The sequence below is a fragment of the Panulirus ornatus genome, chromosome 22 (genome assembly GCF_036320965.1).
Source record: "Panulirus ornatus isolate Po-2019 chromosome 22, ASM3632096v1, whole genome shotgun sequence".
In the NCBI taxonomy this organism is placed as follows: Eukaryota; Metazoa; Arthropoda; class Malacostraca; order Decapoda; family Palinuridae; genus Panulirus; species Panulirus ornatus.
This window is the reverse complement of record NC_092245.1, coordinates 4,170,861-4,189,657: the sequence shown is the minus strand read 5'-3', so window position 1 is coordinate 4,189,657 and position 18,797 is coordinate 4,170,861. Positions and strand designations below refer to the sequence as shown.

Genomic DNA, 18,797 nt, shown 5'->3' with positions numbered 1-18,797 from the left:
TAAGAAATACGCATGTTGCAATGTTTGAGATTTTTTTATTTTATTTTTATTTTTCAAATCATTATCAACTAATGTACTGTATTATCATTTGTCCGTTAAATCTGAAATTCATTATACTGGGGTCCAAGAAATCGAGGGTTTATTGTATATTCAACATGTAAGACAAAAGTAATGAATCAAAGATTACTAGCATAAATTAAGTCACATGGCATTGATGGGGTTGTACTTCAACGGATAGAAAACTGGTTAACTGGCTGTAAACAAAAAGTAGTAAGTAATTAATGGTCAAGTTATACATAAAAAGTGGAGTGCCATAAGGGTCAGTCCTGGGACCAATTCCATTTCTCATTATTGATATTGATAAAGGGCTGCAATGCAAATGATCAAAATTCGCTGATAATACAAAGCTGAAAAATAAATCTACAACAAACTTGAACGTCTACAGCTTCAAACTGACTTAGACAAACTGATGAACTGGGCCCATAAGTGACAAATGAATTTCAATATTGATAAGTGCAAAGTTTCACATACTGGTAGTGAAAATGAAAAAGCAAACTGCAGCATGAATTCTGTTGATATGCTGAAGGTAAATGAGGAAAAAGGCTTGGCTGTCATTACCTCTAATGACCTAAACCAAAGTAAAGAGGGCAAAGAAACAGTGAAAAGAATGAAAAAAATTCTTAATTTCACAGGTAGATCCTTCAAATCTATGTCCAAGGAAATCAACCTTACTCTCTATAATTCATTGGTTCATCCACATCTTGAATGCTGCTCAGTTTTGGTCACACTGCCTTAAAAAGACACAGACAGAACGGAGAGAGTAAAGCATCAAACTACCAAGATGATTCCAAGAATGGAGAAACAAATCCAATGAGATTAAATGAATCTGTTTAGCTTAAAAAAGAGAAGGGTAAGAGGTGATCAAATACAAGTATTCAAATGATCAAAGGCTTTGATAATCTTGATCTATCAGGTTATCTAAGAATTGATTTGTCTGATTTTATTCGTAGAAATGGATATAAACTCATGGGCAAACAATTTACCTGCAATGAGGTGAAGTACTTTTTCTTCAACAGGATCAACACTTGAAACAATTTGCCAAGCAGGGGTGGTTGAAAGCAGCACTATGAATATTATATCCATTTATCATACTTCAACACAGATTCGTGCACCAACAAGGTAGCATCAGAAAACAGATGAAGAATGGACGCTTCACTTCAAGACTTTCATTATTTGTGCCTCCACAGTCAAAATGACGATTTGCAGAATTTTCTCCTTGAATTATCTGTATGCCCTTTAACTTTTATCACACTATTCTGTAAATTTCTGATATCTTTCACTATCACAAACAGCCTCAAAAAGACCCAATAGTCTGTTGCTATTTGAATTCCTTTGATTATTCCTTTGCATATTCCTTTGTATTCCCTCATTATTTTCAATGAATACTTGTTCAAGTTGCTTAATATTCTTTAGAGTATCATATTACATCAATACCACTATTCACTGTTTGAATGGGAAATCAACTAGCATTTCCAAAATTAAAGCTGTCTCTTCCAGGAAGGACATATCCTCCCCCTCCTTTGCCTTCTCTTTCCATCCTTGCTAACATGTTTCCCTTACAAGAGAACAAGTGCACTCTAATCTCTTCGTTAGTTCTGCCACCACAACTTTGATAATACAAGGTGCATTTTCTCTTATTTGATCCCTGACTTCCAGCTCTTTACCTTTACTGTGTTTGTATACAGTACTTTCAGTCTAACACATCCATCACTTAACATTTCTGACCTTTCTGCCATACTGATGAGGCTGCTTTGAACTGTTGCCCCATTTGTTGTCTCCCATGTTTGCCTTGCAAATGTAATCATCTATTTTGTACTACATGGAGAATGAAATTTACCCTTGAAAGCCCCATCTCGTGAACATTCTCGAATGTTGCAGAACTTTTAAAAGTTTTGTATGCTGTCTTCACTTCCCGTGTCTTTATTCATTTCATTCCATTCAACCACCACTCATACTTTAAATTTACTCCTCTACATCATTCTTAACAAGTTTCTTGTTTAATCAAATGTTATCTCATTTGGTTGTTCTATACCTACATCCCTTGAAGAACTGTTTATTCTATACATAATCAATCTGTTTTAAATATAAAGGTCATGATCAGGTCAGTCCTCTCTCTTTTCTCTTCCAAGGTGGACAAATCTAAGGCCTCCAGCCTTTTCTCATAACTCAGCTCTCTTCATTCCATTACCATCTTTTTGTTAATTCCCTAAGACCTTCTCTATTAACTGTGCTTCTCTTGCTATGAACAAGAATATAATTCTAATATCTGCTTATAGACAGTTAGTCTCCTTAAGCATTCTCCTAATGTTGGACCAGGAGTAATGTCACTGCCTAGGACTCTATGTTAGACCAGGAACAATGTCAATTCCCAAGTATTTCTTACACACAATCCTGCAATTTATTTCCTGTTAGGTAATAATCATATCTACACCAATTCTGAAGTCAGTAAGTTGATGCCTTTCACTTCCCACATGACCACTGCAATCTACAAACATATTCAAGAAGGAGTCCATACCATCTAGCAAGCCATTCACATTGAAGAACAATGGTCCCACAACAGAGCCCGATAGGTATTCTTGTAGTAACCTCAAACCATCTGAGAAGGCTCCTCTGATATGCATCCTATGTTCCCTTCCAATAAGATAATTTTCCACCCACTGAAGGAGACACCCTCTATTCCTGCCTCGTGATCCTGCTTCTTAATCTGCCTCCTATCTAATAGTGTCAAATGCTTTCTGGCAGCAGGGATAAAAAAAAAAAAAATCCACTAAGCCTTACATTTTGTCTAAGACAAAGGTCATTGTCTTTTGGAAATCTAAGTTCATTACAAATTCCCTCCTTTCCTTAAAACCATGCTTTCTCTAACTTAGGCAATTTCACCAGAGTAAATTGTCATCCATTTGTTTTCTGACTATCATATCCAGAATCTTACAGACACAGACCACACTCGTTAAGGACAATGGTCTAATTTGGTGCCTCTTCCCACAGATAATGATGTGACATTTGTCCTTTTTTCACTACCTTTGCAATTTGCCTTTTTCAACAAACATCTTGAACAGTATTTCAGGTCTCTCTTGAGTATCTACAAACATCTTCAATGTTCTACACACATAATCTTTTTGCATGTGTGTGTGTGTGTGTGTGTGTGTGTGTGTGTGAGTGTGTGAGTGTGTGTGTGTGTGTGTGTGTGTGTGTGTGTGTGTGTGTGTGTGTGTGTGTGTGCATGTGCGTGTGTGTGTGTGTGTACAAAAAATAATAAAGAAAGGTTTGTTGAAAGCAAACAGCCATTCAGCTGAATATACACAGCTGAGGAATTACATAAACTAGAAGGTCAAAGTAGTGAATAGTTAATCAATGACAAAAGAGCTCAAGTTCAAGGTAGGACTGGATACTTGCGTGTAAGTGTGTGTGTAATTGTCTATTTGTACTCTATAGAGAACGAGTTCTACACTCATCAGGCCCAATATTTTGAACAATTCCTATCATACAACGTCTAACATTTCTGTATGTCCATAAACACCACACATGTTCAGTCATTTCATTCCATTCATCCATCACTCTTATATGATAAAAGTGCTTTTGACATGGCTCTTGCTTAATTTCATGTTATTTCTTCTTATTGTTCTATCCCTATGTCCACTATCTTTGTCATCAATCTGTTTTAAAATCTTAAAATCTGTGATTAAGTCACCCCTCACTCTTCTGTCTTCCAAGGAGGTCAAACATACAGCCTCTAGACCTTCCCTCTCAACTCTATTGCCATCTTTGTTACCCTCTTCTGAATCTTTTTTATTACCACTTGATGCTTAAAGCTTTAAGAGCAAAGACCAAACTTGATGAGCATATTCTACTCTTCTCATGAAGATTATGAAAAGCTTGCTAAATGTTGCTTTATACACACACTGTAAGCTATTCTAATATGTGCCAGCAAACAAAGTCTTCTTAATTACTCTCCTAACATAGAAATCAGTTGACAGATTAGGGACAATGTTAACTCCCAAGCACCTTCTCACACACAGAATTCTAAAGCTTATTTCCTACCAGAAAATAATGTATTCGGGCCTCCTTTCACTTTATTCCATCATTACATCTACTCAGGTAGACTTTCATCAACCATGCATCAGACTAACTTCAACAACTGTGTGTATGTAATTACCTATTTGCAATTACCTATCTGCACCAAACGAGGAGGGAGTTTCACCAGTGGGACCCAATCTCTTGAATGTTCTCTACTACTATACAACTAATCAAATTCATGTAAGCTCTCTGCACTAACCAGATCATCAGTCAATCTGTTCCATTCATCTACCATTCTTACACTATCAAAGTATTTCTTTACATCTTTTTGAACAAGCTCCTGGCTTAATTTCAGGTTATGTTCCCTTGTTGCTTTACCACTACATCTCTCAAAGAACTGTTCTCAGTCCATGTCACTGATCTTAAATGCTGTGATCAGGTCCCACAATGTGTGCGTGTGTGTGTTTGTTCTATGCAGGCAGGAGTTTTACATTCATGGCACACCATCTCTTGGACATTTTATACTGTTATAAACACTCTTTAAAATTATGTATGCATTCTGCATTAACATCAACAATGTCCTCACTCATTATGTTCCATTTATCTACAACTCTTATACAATAAAAGTATTTCTTTACATCCTTTTAAACAAGTTTCTTAATTTCATGTCATGTGCTCTGGTTGCTTTATTCCTACATTACATCTCTCGAACTGTTCATCCACATTGTTGGTCAGCACATCTACAGCCTCCAGCCTTTTCCTGTAACTCAGTAATTCTAATTCTGTTTCCACCAGGATCTTCCCTACCACAACTTGTGTTTCTATAGGTGTACTGACAAACTTGAAAGGAATATTCTAGTCTTGGCCTAATGTAGATCATGAAATGCTTGTTAAAAATTTCCTTATCCATATACTTGCAAGAAAGCTATTCTAATAACTGCCAGCATATAGCTTGTCTCCTTAATCACTCACTCTCCTAGCATGGGACTCTGGTAACAGGTCAGGGACAATGTCAACTCCCACGTCCTCACACAGAATTCTGAAACTTAGTTGCTGTTACATTATGATCGTATTGAGTCTGAGAGCACCTCCATCAGTATGTGTGTGTGTGTGTGTGTGTGTGTGTGTGTGTGTGTATGTGTGTGTGTGTGTGTGTGTTGGTGTAATTACCTACTTTTATTGTATGGGGCAGAAGTTTTACTCTTGTGAAGCCCCATCTATTCAACACCCTCTATTATTATACTTCTTAAATCTATCAATGCTGTTTGCATTAATCATGCCCTCAGACATCCTATTCCATTCATCCACCACTCTCATGATATAAAAGTAATTCTTAACATCTTTTCCAACAAGTGTCTTACTGTATTTCATATTATATCCTCTGGTTGCTCTATCCCTAGATTTCTTAAAGAGCTGTTCACCGTCCATATCAATCTTTTTTAAAAACTTAAAGGCAGTGATCAGATCATGCCTAACACTTCTTTCTTCTAAGGTGGGCAAATTTAAAACCTTTGACCTTTCCCTGTGATTTAGCTCTCCTAATTCTGGTACCAAAAACAAAAAAATTTGTTACCATCCTCTTGACCCTCTCTATTAGCTCAATGGGCTTTGTCAGGTGTGATGACCAAACTTGAGAATCATATTCATAGCTTTAGCCTTATGTAGGATATAAACAGCTTGCTAAATATTCCATTATTCATATACTTGAAGGCTATTCTGATATTTGTCAGAAGACAGTTTGTCTCCTTTACTGTTCTAATGTGGGACTCTGATGACTGGTTAGGGACACTACAGACTCCCAAGCCCTTTTCACACACAATCCTGAAGCTTATTTCTTGCTAGTTAATAATCATATTGAGGCCTTCTTTTGCTCTGTCCCATCCTCATTACATTTCCTTGGGCTAAATTTCACCAGACATGTATTAAACTAACTTTGAAGTCTGTTTGGGTTCCCTTATAAGCTGATGCAATCCTCCATACTTTTCACTTCCCTCATAAATTTTACATCACTTGCAAACACATTTAGGAAGCTGTCCATACCTTCAGGTGACTCATTAACATTTAGTGTGTGTGTGTGTGTGTGTGTGTGTGTGTGTGTGTGTGTGTGTGTGTGTGTGTGTGTACATATCCCTTATGCACAAATGACTCACCTTTCCATCCAGGCGAAGGGAAAGTTAGGTTGAAAGCTGCTCGTGATGTCATCCAGACTTTATAGTGATATGCTTCTATGTTGATCAACAATTCTTTTGGATGTGAGAGGGAAGATGGTGCAACCATATGGCAATCTGTAAAGGAAATCATCAAAGTTCCATATATTAAGGGCATGAGGATTGCTGGAAATCAGAATGTTTAAGGATAACTATCAATTTGCTACTGTTACAAAATGGTTCCTTACCTTATTAAAAACAATCTGACTAAAAGTGCATCATCCTTAGCCCAAAATACAAATAAGTTATTTAATATGCTGAGCTAATATATTCATTAAATACACAGTAGTGTTCCAGATGAATAGTGTGAACAAATGGGAGCCAAAGTAAGTGTAGCAGATGGAGAAGTGATAATAAGCAATGAAGAGGTAAAGATGAATGCAAGTTATGGGAGGGCATGGAAGGAGGTGTGACATGGATGGGAATGAATAAAAATTATCAGGGAAGAGGAAAGAGGGATGTGCAACTCTGCTATCATCCACAGTGTGGGAGGGTGTTACATGGATGGAATGGATCAAGAACAGTGTGGGTGAAAGGAAAGATTGGGATTGTGAAATATACATGGGTATGTGAATATGTACCTGTGAATATGAAGACTAAGAGGTAAGGATGAAATGAAACTTTTCTGGAGAAATTAGAATGACTGTACAAATGGTTTTGAGAATGAGAGAAACATGGTCATATTGGGTGACATGAATGCAAAAGTGGAATGTGATGAAATTGGTGAGATAATTGGTAAATGGGGAATGCCTGTAGTAAGTAAGAATGAAAGTAATCTTACAGATACTTGTCCCAAGAGAGGGTTTATTCCATGCAAGCACCTTTTTTCAACACAAGATGATCCACAGATATACATGGATGAGGAATGATGGAGAAGAGCAAACGGCTTTGACTGACTATGTGGCAGCTGCTGAAAGATTGAGAAAGGCCTGTGCTAGATGCTGACTGTCCATTTTGTGGTTCTTGTGGAAATGAGAATAACGGAGAAGTGGAGGTATGGTGTAAGGAAGAATGGAGAGGTAAAGGTGTTGGGAAGTGAGGAAAATGAATCACAAAAATGTGGAGAGGAGTGTGAAAGGAAGGTAACTGAAAGTTTAGATGGAAAAGCAGGGAATGTAGGAATGCAGCCATGTGTGAATAAGGTTTGAAACATTTAGAGAAATACTATTAAAGGCAATGCATGGTGGAAAGAAGAGATTAGAGATGCTGTGGAAGAAAAGAAAATGGCATATGGTAGATTGCTTGATATGAATGTACCAGTGGAAGTCAGCAAAAGATACAAGACTGCAAAAAAAAAGAGATGAAGATTTTGGATGGAAGTTAAGTGAAAAGTTTTGGGATAATAAGAAAGTATACTAGAGGGTGATAAAGGAAAGAGGAAGATGTAAGAGTGGAAATGTTAATATGAGAAGTTAGGAAGGGGAGTTGCTGAATCGAATGGAGGAAGTGAAAGAAAGAAAGAATATTTTGAAGAACTGATGAATGTGGAGGGGGATGTAGCAATTGTTACATGTATGGGTATGGAGGATGGAAGGAAGAGGATACAAGTGTAAGGGCCTATAGCAAAAAGGGAGGAAAGGAGGGCATAAAGAAGCTGAAGGAAAGAAAGGCACCTGAAGTGGATGAAGTATAGAGGAGAAAGCATGACAGAGTGGATGCATCTTGTACGGAATTTAGTATAGAAACAAAAAGTTGTGCCTGAGGGTTGGGTGAAAGCTATTATCATTCCTTTATTCAAAGGAAAAGGTGCTAAGGATGTATGTAGCAATTATAGGGCAATAAGTATGTTAAATTAAACTAAATTATAAAATCAAATTATGTTAAATTAAATTAAATTAAATTATCCCTGGGGATAGGGGAGAAAGAATACTTCCCATGTATTCCCTGCGTGTCATAGAAGGCGATTAAAAGGGAAGGGAGCAGGTGGCTGGAAATCCTTCCCTCTTGTTTTTTTTTTAATTTTCCAAAAGAAGGAACAGAGAAGGGGGCCAGGTGAGGATATTCCCTTAAAGGCCCAGTCCTCTGTTCTTAATGCTACCTCGCTAATGTGGGAAATGGCGAATAGTATGAAAATGAAGTATGTTAAATACACCAAGGAAAGTGTGTGCAAGAGTATGAACTAACAGAATTATGAAAGTGACTGAATGCAGAATAAGAGAAGAGCTAACGGGTTTTAGGAAAGGTAGGGGATGTGTGGATAAGATTTTTGTTGTAAAGATGACTGTGTTAAAGTATTTAGCAAAAGGTAAGATGTATGCAGCTTTTATGGATCTGGAGAAATCATATGACAGAGCTGAGTAGAATGCTTTATGGGATATGTTCAGGATATATGTTAAAGAAGGACAACTGTTGGATGGTGTGAAGGCCTTCTATAATGGAGCAAATGTGTGTAAGAATGGATGGAGAGTTAAGCAAAAGTTTTAGGATACATATAGGTGTGAGGCAGGGCTGCGTGATGTCACCATGGCGTGCAAGGAATAGAGTGAATTGGAACGATGTGGTATACCGGGGTCGACGTGCTGTTAATGGATTGAACCAAGGCATGTGAAGCATCTAGGGTAAACCATGGAAAGTTCTGTGGGGCCTGGATGTGGAAAGGGAGCTGTGGTTTCGGTGCATTATTACATGACAGCTAGAGACTGAGTGTGAACGAATGAGGCCTTTGTTGTCTTTTCCTAGTGCTACCTCGCACACATGAGGGGGGAGGGGGTTGTTATTCCATGTGTGGTGAGGTGGCACTGGGAATAAATAAAGGCACACAGTATGAATTATGTACATGTGTGTATATATATATATATATATATATATATATATATATATATATATATATATATATATATATATATATATGTCTGTGTGTGTATATATATGTGTACATTGAGATGTATAGGTATGTATATTTGCATGTGTGGATGTGTATGTATATACATGTGTATGTGGGTGGGTTGGGCCATTCTTTCGTCTGTTTCCTTGCACTACCTCGCTAACGCGGGAGACAGCGGCAAAGCAAAATAAATAATAGCATAAATTTTATTATTATTATTTTGCTTTGTCGCTGTCTCCCGCATTTGCGAGGTAGCGCAAGGAAACAGGCATATAATAGAGTTGATAGAGATGCTTTGTGGAAGGTACTAAGAATATATGGTGTGGGAGGCAAGTTGACAGAAGCAGTGAAAAGTTTTTATCGAGGATGTAAGGCATGTGTACATGTAGGAAGAGAAGAAAGTGATTGGTTCTCAGTGAATGTAGGTTTGCGGCAGGGGTGTGTGATGTCTCCATGGTTGTTTAATTTGTTTATGGATGGGGTTGTTAGGGAGGTGAATGCAAGAGTTTTGGAAAGAGGGGCAAGTATGCAGTCTGTTGGGGATAAGAGAGCTTGGGAAGTGAGTCAGTTGTTGTTTGCTGATGATACAGCACTGTTGGCTGATTCATGTAAGAAACTGCAGAAGCTGGTGACTGAGTTTGGTAAAGTGTGTGAAAGAAGAAAGTTAAGAGTAAATGTGAATAAGAGCAAGGTTATTAGGTACAGTAGGGTTGAGGGTCAAGTCAATTTGGGGGTAAGTTTGAATGGAGAAAAACTGGAGGAAGTAAAGTGTTTTAGATATCTGGGAGTGGATCTGGCAGCAGTGGAACCATGGAAGCGGAAGTGAATCATAGGGTGGGGGAGGGGGCGAAAATCCTAGGAGCCTTGAAGAATGTGTGGAAGTCGAGAACATTATCTCCGAAAGCTAATAACAATATAAATATAAATATATACATATATATAGATTTTTTTTTTTCCCAAAGAAGGAACAGAGGGGAGCCAGATGAGGATATTCCACAAAGGCCCAGTCCTCTGTTCTTAACACTACCTTGCTAACGCGGGAAATGGCGAATAGTTTAAAAAAAAAAATATATATATATATACCAAAATACTTCCCACGTATTCCCTGCATGTCGCAGAAGGCGACTAAAAGGGAAGGGAGCGGGGGGCTGGAAATCCTCCCCTCTTGTTTTTTTTTTAATTTTCTTAAAGAAGGAACAGAGAAGGGGGCCAGGTGAGAATATTCCCTCAAAGGCCCAATCCTCTGTTCTTAACACTACCTCGCTATTGCGGGAAATGCCGAATAGTATAAAAAAAAATATATGTATATATATATATATATATATATATATATATATATATATATATATATATTTTTTTTTTTTTTTTTTTTTTTTTTTTGCTGTCTCCCGCGTTTGCGAGGTAGCGCAAGGAAACAGACGAAAGAAATGGCCCAACCCACCCCCATACACATGTATATACATACATCCACACATGCAAATATACATACCTACACAGCTTTCCATGGTTTACCCCAGACGCTTCACATGCCCCGATTCAATCCACTGACAGCACGTCAACCCCGGTATACCACATCGCTCCAATTCACTCTATTCCTTGCCCTCCTTTCACCCTCCTGCATGTTCAGGCCCCGATCACACAAAATCTTTTTCACTCCATCTTTCCACCTCCAATTTGGTCTCCCTCTTCTCCTCGTTCCCTCCACCTCCGACACATATATCCTCTTGGTCAATCTTTCCTCACTCATTCTCTCCATGTGCCCAAACCATTTCAAAACACCCTCTTCTGCTCTCTCAACCACGCTCTTTTTATTTCCACACATCTCTCTTACCCTTACGTTACTTACTCGATCAAACCACCTCACACCACACATTGTCCTCAAACATCTCATTTCCAGCACATCCACCCTCCTGCGCAAATTTCTATCTATAGCCCACGCCTCGCAACCATATAACATTGTTAGAAACACTATTCCTTCAAACATACCCATTTTTGCTTTCCGAGATAATGTTCTCGACTTCCACACATTCATCAATGCTCCCAGAACTTTCACCCCCTCCCCCACCCTATGATTCACTTCCACTTCCAAAGTTCCACCCACTGCCAAATCCACTCCCAGATATCTAAAACATCTTCACTTCCTCCAGTTTTTCTCCATTCAAACTTACCTCCCAACTGACTTGACCCTCAACCCTACTGTACATAATAACCTTGCTCTTATTCACATTTACTCTCAGCTTTCTTCTTTCACACACTTTACCAAACTCAGTCACCAGCTTCTGCAGTTTCTCACATGAATCAGCCACCAGCGTTATATCATCAGCGAACACCAACTGACTCACTTCCCAAGCCCTCTCATCCACAACAGACTGCATACTTGCCCCTCTTTCCAAAACTCTTGCATTCACCTCCCTAACAACCCCATCCATACACAAATTAAACAACTATGGAGACATCACACACCCCTGCCGCAAACCTACATTCACTGAGAACCAATCACTTTCCTCTCTTCCTACATGTACACATGCCTTACATCCTTGATAAAAACTTTTCACTGCTTCTAACAACTTGCCTCCCACACCATATATTCTTAATACCTTCCACAGAGCATCTATATCAACTCTATCATATGCCTTCTCCAGATCCATAAATGCTACATACAAATCCATTTGCTTTTCTAAGGATTTCTCACATACATTCTTCAAAGCAAACACCTGATCCACACATCCTCTACCACTTCTGAAACCACACTGCTCTTCCCCAATCTGATGCTCTGTTCATGCCTTCAACCTAAAAATCAATACCCTCCCAATAATTTCCCAGGAATACTCAACAGACTTATACCTCTGTAATTTCAGCACTCACTTTTATCCCCTTTGCCTTTGTACAATGGCACTATGCAAGCATTCCACCGATTCTCAGGCATCTCACCATGAGTCATGAATACATTAAATAATCTTATCAACCAGTCAACAATAAAGTCACCCCCTTTTTTAATAAATTCCACTGCAATACCATCCAAACCTGCTGCCTTGCCGACCTTCATCTTCCGCAAAGCTTTTACTACCTCTTCTCTGTTTACCAAATCATTTTCCCTAACCCTCTCACTTTGCACACCACCTCAACCAAAACACCCTATATCTGCCACTCTATCATCAAACACATTCAACAAACCAAAATACTCACTCCATCTCCTTCTCACATCACCACTACTTGTTATCACCTCCCCATTAGCCCCTTCACTGAAGTTCCCATTGATTCCCTTGTCTTACGCACTTTATTTACCTGCTTCCAAAACATCTTTTTATTCTCCCTAAAAATTATTGATACTCTCTCACCCCAACTCTCATTTGCCCTCTTTTTCACCTCTTGCACCTTTCTCTTGACCTCCTGCCTCTTCCATTCTTTTGCATTACTTCCCAGCAACAATCATCCAAATGCCTCTCTCCTCTCTTTCACTAATAATCTTACTTCTTCACCCAACCACTCACTACCCTTTCTAATCTGCCTACCTCCCATGCTTCTCATGCCACAAGCATCTTTTGCGCAAGCCATCACTGCTTCTCTAAATACATACCATTCCTCCCCCACTCCCCTTACCTCCTTTGTTCTCACCTTCTTCCATTCCGTACTCATTCTCTCCTGGTACTTCCTCACACAAGTCTCCTTCCCAAGCTCACCACTTACTCTCACCACTCTCTTCACCCTAAAATTCTGTCTTCTTTTCTGAAAACCTCTACAAATCTTCACCTTTGCCTCCACAAGATAATGATCAGACATCCCTCCAGTTGCACCTCAACACATCAACATCCAAAAGTCTCTCTTTTGCGCACCTATCAATTAACATGTAATCCAATAATGATCTCTGGCCATCTCTCCTACTTACATACGTATACTTATGTATATCTCTCTTTTTAAACCAGGTATTCCCAATCACCAGTCCTTTTCCAGCACATAAATCTACAAGCTCTTCACCATTTCATTTACAACACTGAACACCCCATGTACACCAATTATTCCCTCAACTACCACATCAGTCACCTTTGCATTCAAATCACACATCACTATAACCAGGTGTCGTGCATCAAAACTACTAACACACCTCACTCAGCTGCTCCCAAAACACTTGCCTCTCATGATCTTTCTTCTCATGCCCAGGTGCATATGCACCAATGATCACCTATCTCTCTCCATCCATTTCAGTTTTACTCATATCAATCTAGAGTTTACTTTCTTACACTCTATCACATACTCCCACCACTCCTGTTTCAGGAGTAGTGCTACTCCTTCCCTTGCTCTTGTCCACTCACTAACCCCTGACTTTACTCCCAAGACATTCCCAAACCACTCTTCCCCTTTACCCATGAGCTTCATTTCACTCAGAGCCAAAACAACCAGGTTCCTTTGCTCAAACATATTACCTATATCTCCTTTTTTCTCATCTTGGTTACATCCACAAACATTTAGACACCCCAATCTGAGCCTTCAAGGAGGATGAGCACTACCCGTATGACTCCTTCTTCTGTTTCCCCTTTAAGAAAGTTAAAATACAAGGAGGGGAGGGTTTCCAGCCCCCGCTCCTGTCCCCTTTAGTCACCTTCTATGACACGTGAGGAATGCATGGGGAGTATTCTTTCTCCCCTATCCCCAGGGATATATATAGATATTTATTCATTTATTTATTTTGCTTTGTCGATGTCTCTCGCGTTAGCAAGGTAGCGCAAGGAAACAGATGAGAGAATGGCCCAACCCACCCACATACACATGTATATACATATACGTCCACACACAGCACATATACATACCTATACATCTCAATGTATACATATATATACGCACACAGAAATATACATATATACCCATGTGCATAATTCATACTGTCTGCCTTTAATCATTCCCATCGCCATCCCGCCACACAAGTAATAACAACCCCCTCCCCCCTCATGTGTGTGAGGTAGTGCTAGGAAAAGACAACAAAGGCCCCATTCATTCACACTCAGTCTCTAGCTGTCATGTAATAATGCACCGAAACCACAGCTCCCTTTCCACATCCAGGCTCCACACAACTTTCCATGGTTTACCCCAAACGCTCCACATGCCCTGGTTCAATCCATTGACACCACGTCAGCCTCGGTATACCACATCGTTCCAATTCACTCTATTCCTTGCCCTCCTTTCACCCTCCTGCATGTTCAGGCCCCGATCACTCAAAATCTTTTTCACTCCATCTTTCCACCTCCAATTTGGTCTCCCACTTCTCCTCGTTCCCTCCACCTCCACCACATATATCCTCTTGGTCAATCTTTCCTCACTCATTCTCTCCATGTGACCGAACCATTTCAAAACACCCTCTTCTGCTCGCTCAACCACACTCTTTTTATTACCACACATCTCTCTCACCCTTACATTACTTACTTGATCAAACCACCTCACACCACATATTGTCCTTAAACATCTCATTTCCAGCACATCCACCCTCCTGCGCACAACTCTATCCACAGCCCACGCCTCGCAACCATACAACATTCTTGGAACCACTATTCCTTCAAACATACCCGTTTTTGCTTTCCGAGATAATGTTCTCGACTTCCACACATTCTTCAAGGCTCCCAGAATTTTCGCCCCCTCCCCACCCTATGATTCACTTCCGCTTCCATGGTTCCATCCGCTGCCAAATCCACTCCCAGATATCTAAAACACTTTACTTCCTCTACTTTTTCTCCATTCAAACTTTCCTCCCGACTGACTTGACCCTCAACCCTACTGTACCTAATAACCTTACTCTTATTCACATTTACTCTCAACTTTCTTCTTTCACACACTTTACCAAACTCAGTCACCAGCTTCTGCAGTTTCTCACATGAATCAGCCACCAGCACTGTATCATCAGCGAACAACAACTGACTCACTTCCCAAGCTCTCTCATCCACAACAGACTTCATACTTGCCCCTCTTTCCAAAACTCTTGCATTCACCTCCCTAACAACCCCATCCATAAACAAATTAAACAACCATAGAGACATCACAAACCCCTGCCGCAAACCTACATTCACTGAGAACCAATCACTTTTCTCTCTTCCTACATGTACACATGCCTTACATCCTCGATAAAAACTTTTCACTGCTTCTAACAACTTCCCTCCCACACCATATATTCTTAATACCTTCCACAGAGCATCTCTATCAACTCTATCATATGCCTTCTCCAGATCCATAAATGCTACATACAAATCCATTTGCTTTTCTAAGTATTTCTCACATACATTCTTCAAAGCAAACACCTGATCCACACATCCTCTACCACTTCTGAAACCACACTGCTCTTCCTCAATCTGATGCTCTGTACATGCCTTCACCCTCTCAATCAATACCCTCCCATATAATTTACCAAGAATACTCAACATACTTATACCTCTGTAATTTGAGCACTCACTCTTATCCCCTTTGCCTTTGTACAATGGCACTATACAAGCATTTCGCCAATCCTCAGGCACACTGTCTGCCTTTATTCATTCCCATCGCCACCTAACAACACATGGAATAACATCCCCCTCCCCCCTCATGTGTGCAAGGTAACACTAGGAAAAGACAACAAAGGCCCCATTCGTTCACACTCAGTCTCCAGCTGTCATGCAATAATGCCCGAAACCATAGCTCCCTTTCCACATCCAGGCCCCACACAACTTTCCATGGTTTACCCCAGACGCTTCACATGCCCTGATTCAATCCATTGACAGCATGTCAACCCCAATATACCACATCGATCCAATTCACTCTATTCCTTGCCCGCCTTACACCCTCCTGCATGTTCAGGCCCTGATCAATCAAAATCTTTTTCACTCCATCTTTCCACCTCCAATTTGGTCTCCCACTTCTCCTCGTTCCCTCCACCTCTGACACATACATCCTCTTGGTCAATCTTTCCTCACTCATTCTCTCCATGTGCCCAAACCATTTCAAAACACCCTCTTCTGCTCTCTCAACCACGCTCTTTTTATTCCTACACATCTCTCTTACCCTTACGTTACTTACTCGATCAAACCACCTCACACCACACATTGTCCTCAAACATCTCATTTCCAGCACATCCACCCTCCTGCGCACAACTCTATCCATAGCCCACGCCTCGCAACCATACAACATTCTTGGAACCACTATTCCTTCAAACATACCCATTTTTGCTTTCCGAGATAATGTTCTCGACTTCCACACATTCTTCAAGGCTACCAGGATTTTCGCCCCCTCCCCCACCCTATGATCCACTTCCGCTTCCATGGTTCCATCCGCTGCCAGATCCACTCCCAGATATCTAAAACACTTTACTTCCTCCAGTTTTTCTCCATTCAAACTTACCTCCCAATTGACTTGACCCTCAACCCTACTGTACCTAGTAACCTTGCTCTTCTTCACATTTACTCTTAACTTTCTTCTTTCACACACTTTACCAAACTCAGTCACCAGCTTCTGCAGTTTCTCACATGAATCAGCCACCAGCACTGTATCATCAGCGAACAACAACTGACTCACTTCCCAAGCTCTCTCATCCACAACAGACTTCATACTTGCCCCTCTTTCCAAAACTCTTGCATTCACCTCCCTAACAACCTCATCCATAAACAAATTAAACAACCATGGAGACATCACACACCCCTGCCGCAAACCTACATTCACTGAGAACCAATCACTTTCCTCTCTTCCTACACGTACACATGCCTTACATCCTCGATAAAAACTTTTCACTGCTTCTAACAACTTGCCTCCCACACATATTCTTAATATCTTCCACAGAGCATATCTATCAACTCTATCATATGCCTTCTCCAGATCCATAAATGCTACATACAAATCCATTTGCTTTTCTAAGTATTTCTCACATACATTCTTCAAAGCAAACACCTGATCCACACATCCTCTACCACTTCTGAAACCACACTGCTCTTCCTCAATCTGATGCTCTGTACATGCCTTCACCCTCTCAATCAATACCCTCCCATATAATTTACCAGGAATACTCAACAAACTTATACCTCTGAAATTTGAGCACTCACTCTTATCCCCTTTGCCTTTGTACAATGGCACTATGCACACATTCCGCCAATCCTCAGGCACCTCACCATATATATATATATATATATATATATATATATATATATATATATATATATATATATATATATATTTTTATATTTATTATACTTTGTCGCTGTCTCCCGCGTTTGTGAGGTAGCGCAAGGAAACAGACGAAAGAAATGGCCCAACCCCCCCCATACACATGTATATACATACGTCCACACACGCAAATATACATACCTACACAGCTTTCCATGGTTTACCCCAGACGCTTCACATGCCTTGATTCAATCCACTGACAGCACGTCAACCCCGGTATACCACATCGCTCCAATTCACTCTATTCCTTGCCCTCCTTTCACCCTCCTGCATGTTCAGGCCCCGATCACACAAAATCTTTTTCACTCCATCTTTCCACCTCCAATTTGGTCTCCCTCTTCTCCTCGTTCCCTCCACCTCCGACACATATATCCTCTTGGTCAATCTTTCCTCACTCATTCTCTCCATGTGCCCAAACCACTTCAAAACACCCTCTTCTGCTCTCCCAACCACGCTCTTTTTATTTCCACACATCTCTCTTACCCTTACGTTACTCACTCGATCAAACCACCTCACACCACACATTGTCCTCAAACATCTCATTTCCAGCACATCCATCCTCCTGCACACAACTCTATCCATAGCCCACGCCTCGCAACCATACAACATTGTTGGAACCACTATTCCTTCAAACATACCCATTTTTGCTTTCCAAGATAATGTTCTCGACTTCCACACATTCTTCAAGGCTCCCAGAATTTTCGCCCCCTCTCCCACCCTATGATCCACTTCCGCTTCCATGGTTTCATCCGCTGCCAGATCCACTCCCAGATATCTAAAACACTTCACTTCCTCCAGTTTTTCTTCATTCAAACTCACCTCCCAATTGACTTGACCCTCAACCCTACTGTACCTAATAACCTTGCTCTTATTCACATTTACTCTTAACTTTCTTCTTCCACACACTTTACCAAACTCAGTCACCAGCTTCTGCAGTTTCTCACATGAATCAGCCACCAGCGCTGTATCATCAGCGAACAACAACTGACTCACTTCCCAAGCTCTCTCATCCACAACAGACTTCATACTTGCCCCTCTTTCCAAAACTCTTGCATTTACCTCCCTAACAACCCCATCCATAAACAAATTAAACAACCATGGAGACATCACACACCCCCTTTTTTAATAAATTCCACTGCAATACCATCCAAACCTGCTCCCTTGCCGGCTTTCATCTTCCGCAAAGCTTTTACTACCTCTTCTCTGTTTACCAAATCATTTTCCCTAACCCTCTCACTTTGCACACCACCTCGACCAAAACACCCTATATCTGCCACTCTATCATCAAACACATTCAACAAACCTTCAAAATACTCACTCCATCTCCTTCTCACATCACCACTACTTGTTATCACCTCCCCATTTGTGCCCTTCACTAAAGTTCCCATTTGCAATATATATATATATATATCTGCCACTCTATCACCAAACACATTCAACAAACCTTCAAAATACTCACTCCATCTCCTTCTCACATCACCACTACTTGTTATCACCTCCCTATTTGCTCCCATCACTGA

General features: G+C 40.2%; 1 protein-coding gene across 5 annotated transcripts in view; it reads right to left on the bottom strand.

Moving 5' to 3' along the window:
- The window catches only part of LOC139756501 (uncharacterized), a 192,685-nt gene that overhangs the window by 135,017 nt on the left and 38,871 nt on the right, over positions 1-18,797 (bottom strand). For all 5 annotated transcript variants that reach the window (XM_071675945.1, XM_071675944.1, XM_071675943.1 and 2 more), the window contains one exon: positions 6,228-6,362. In XM_071675945.1, coding sequence (XP_071532046.1) covers positions 6,228-6,354 — 127 coding nt within the window. In that variant the 5' untranslated portion in view covers positions 6,355-6,362. The remainder of the gene's footprint in view (positions 1-6,227; positions 6,363-18,797) is intronic.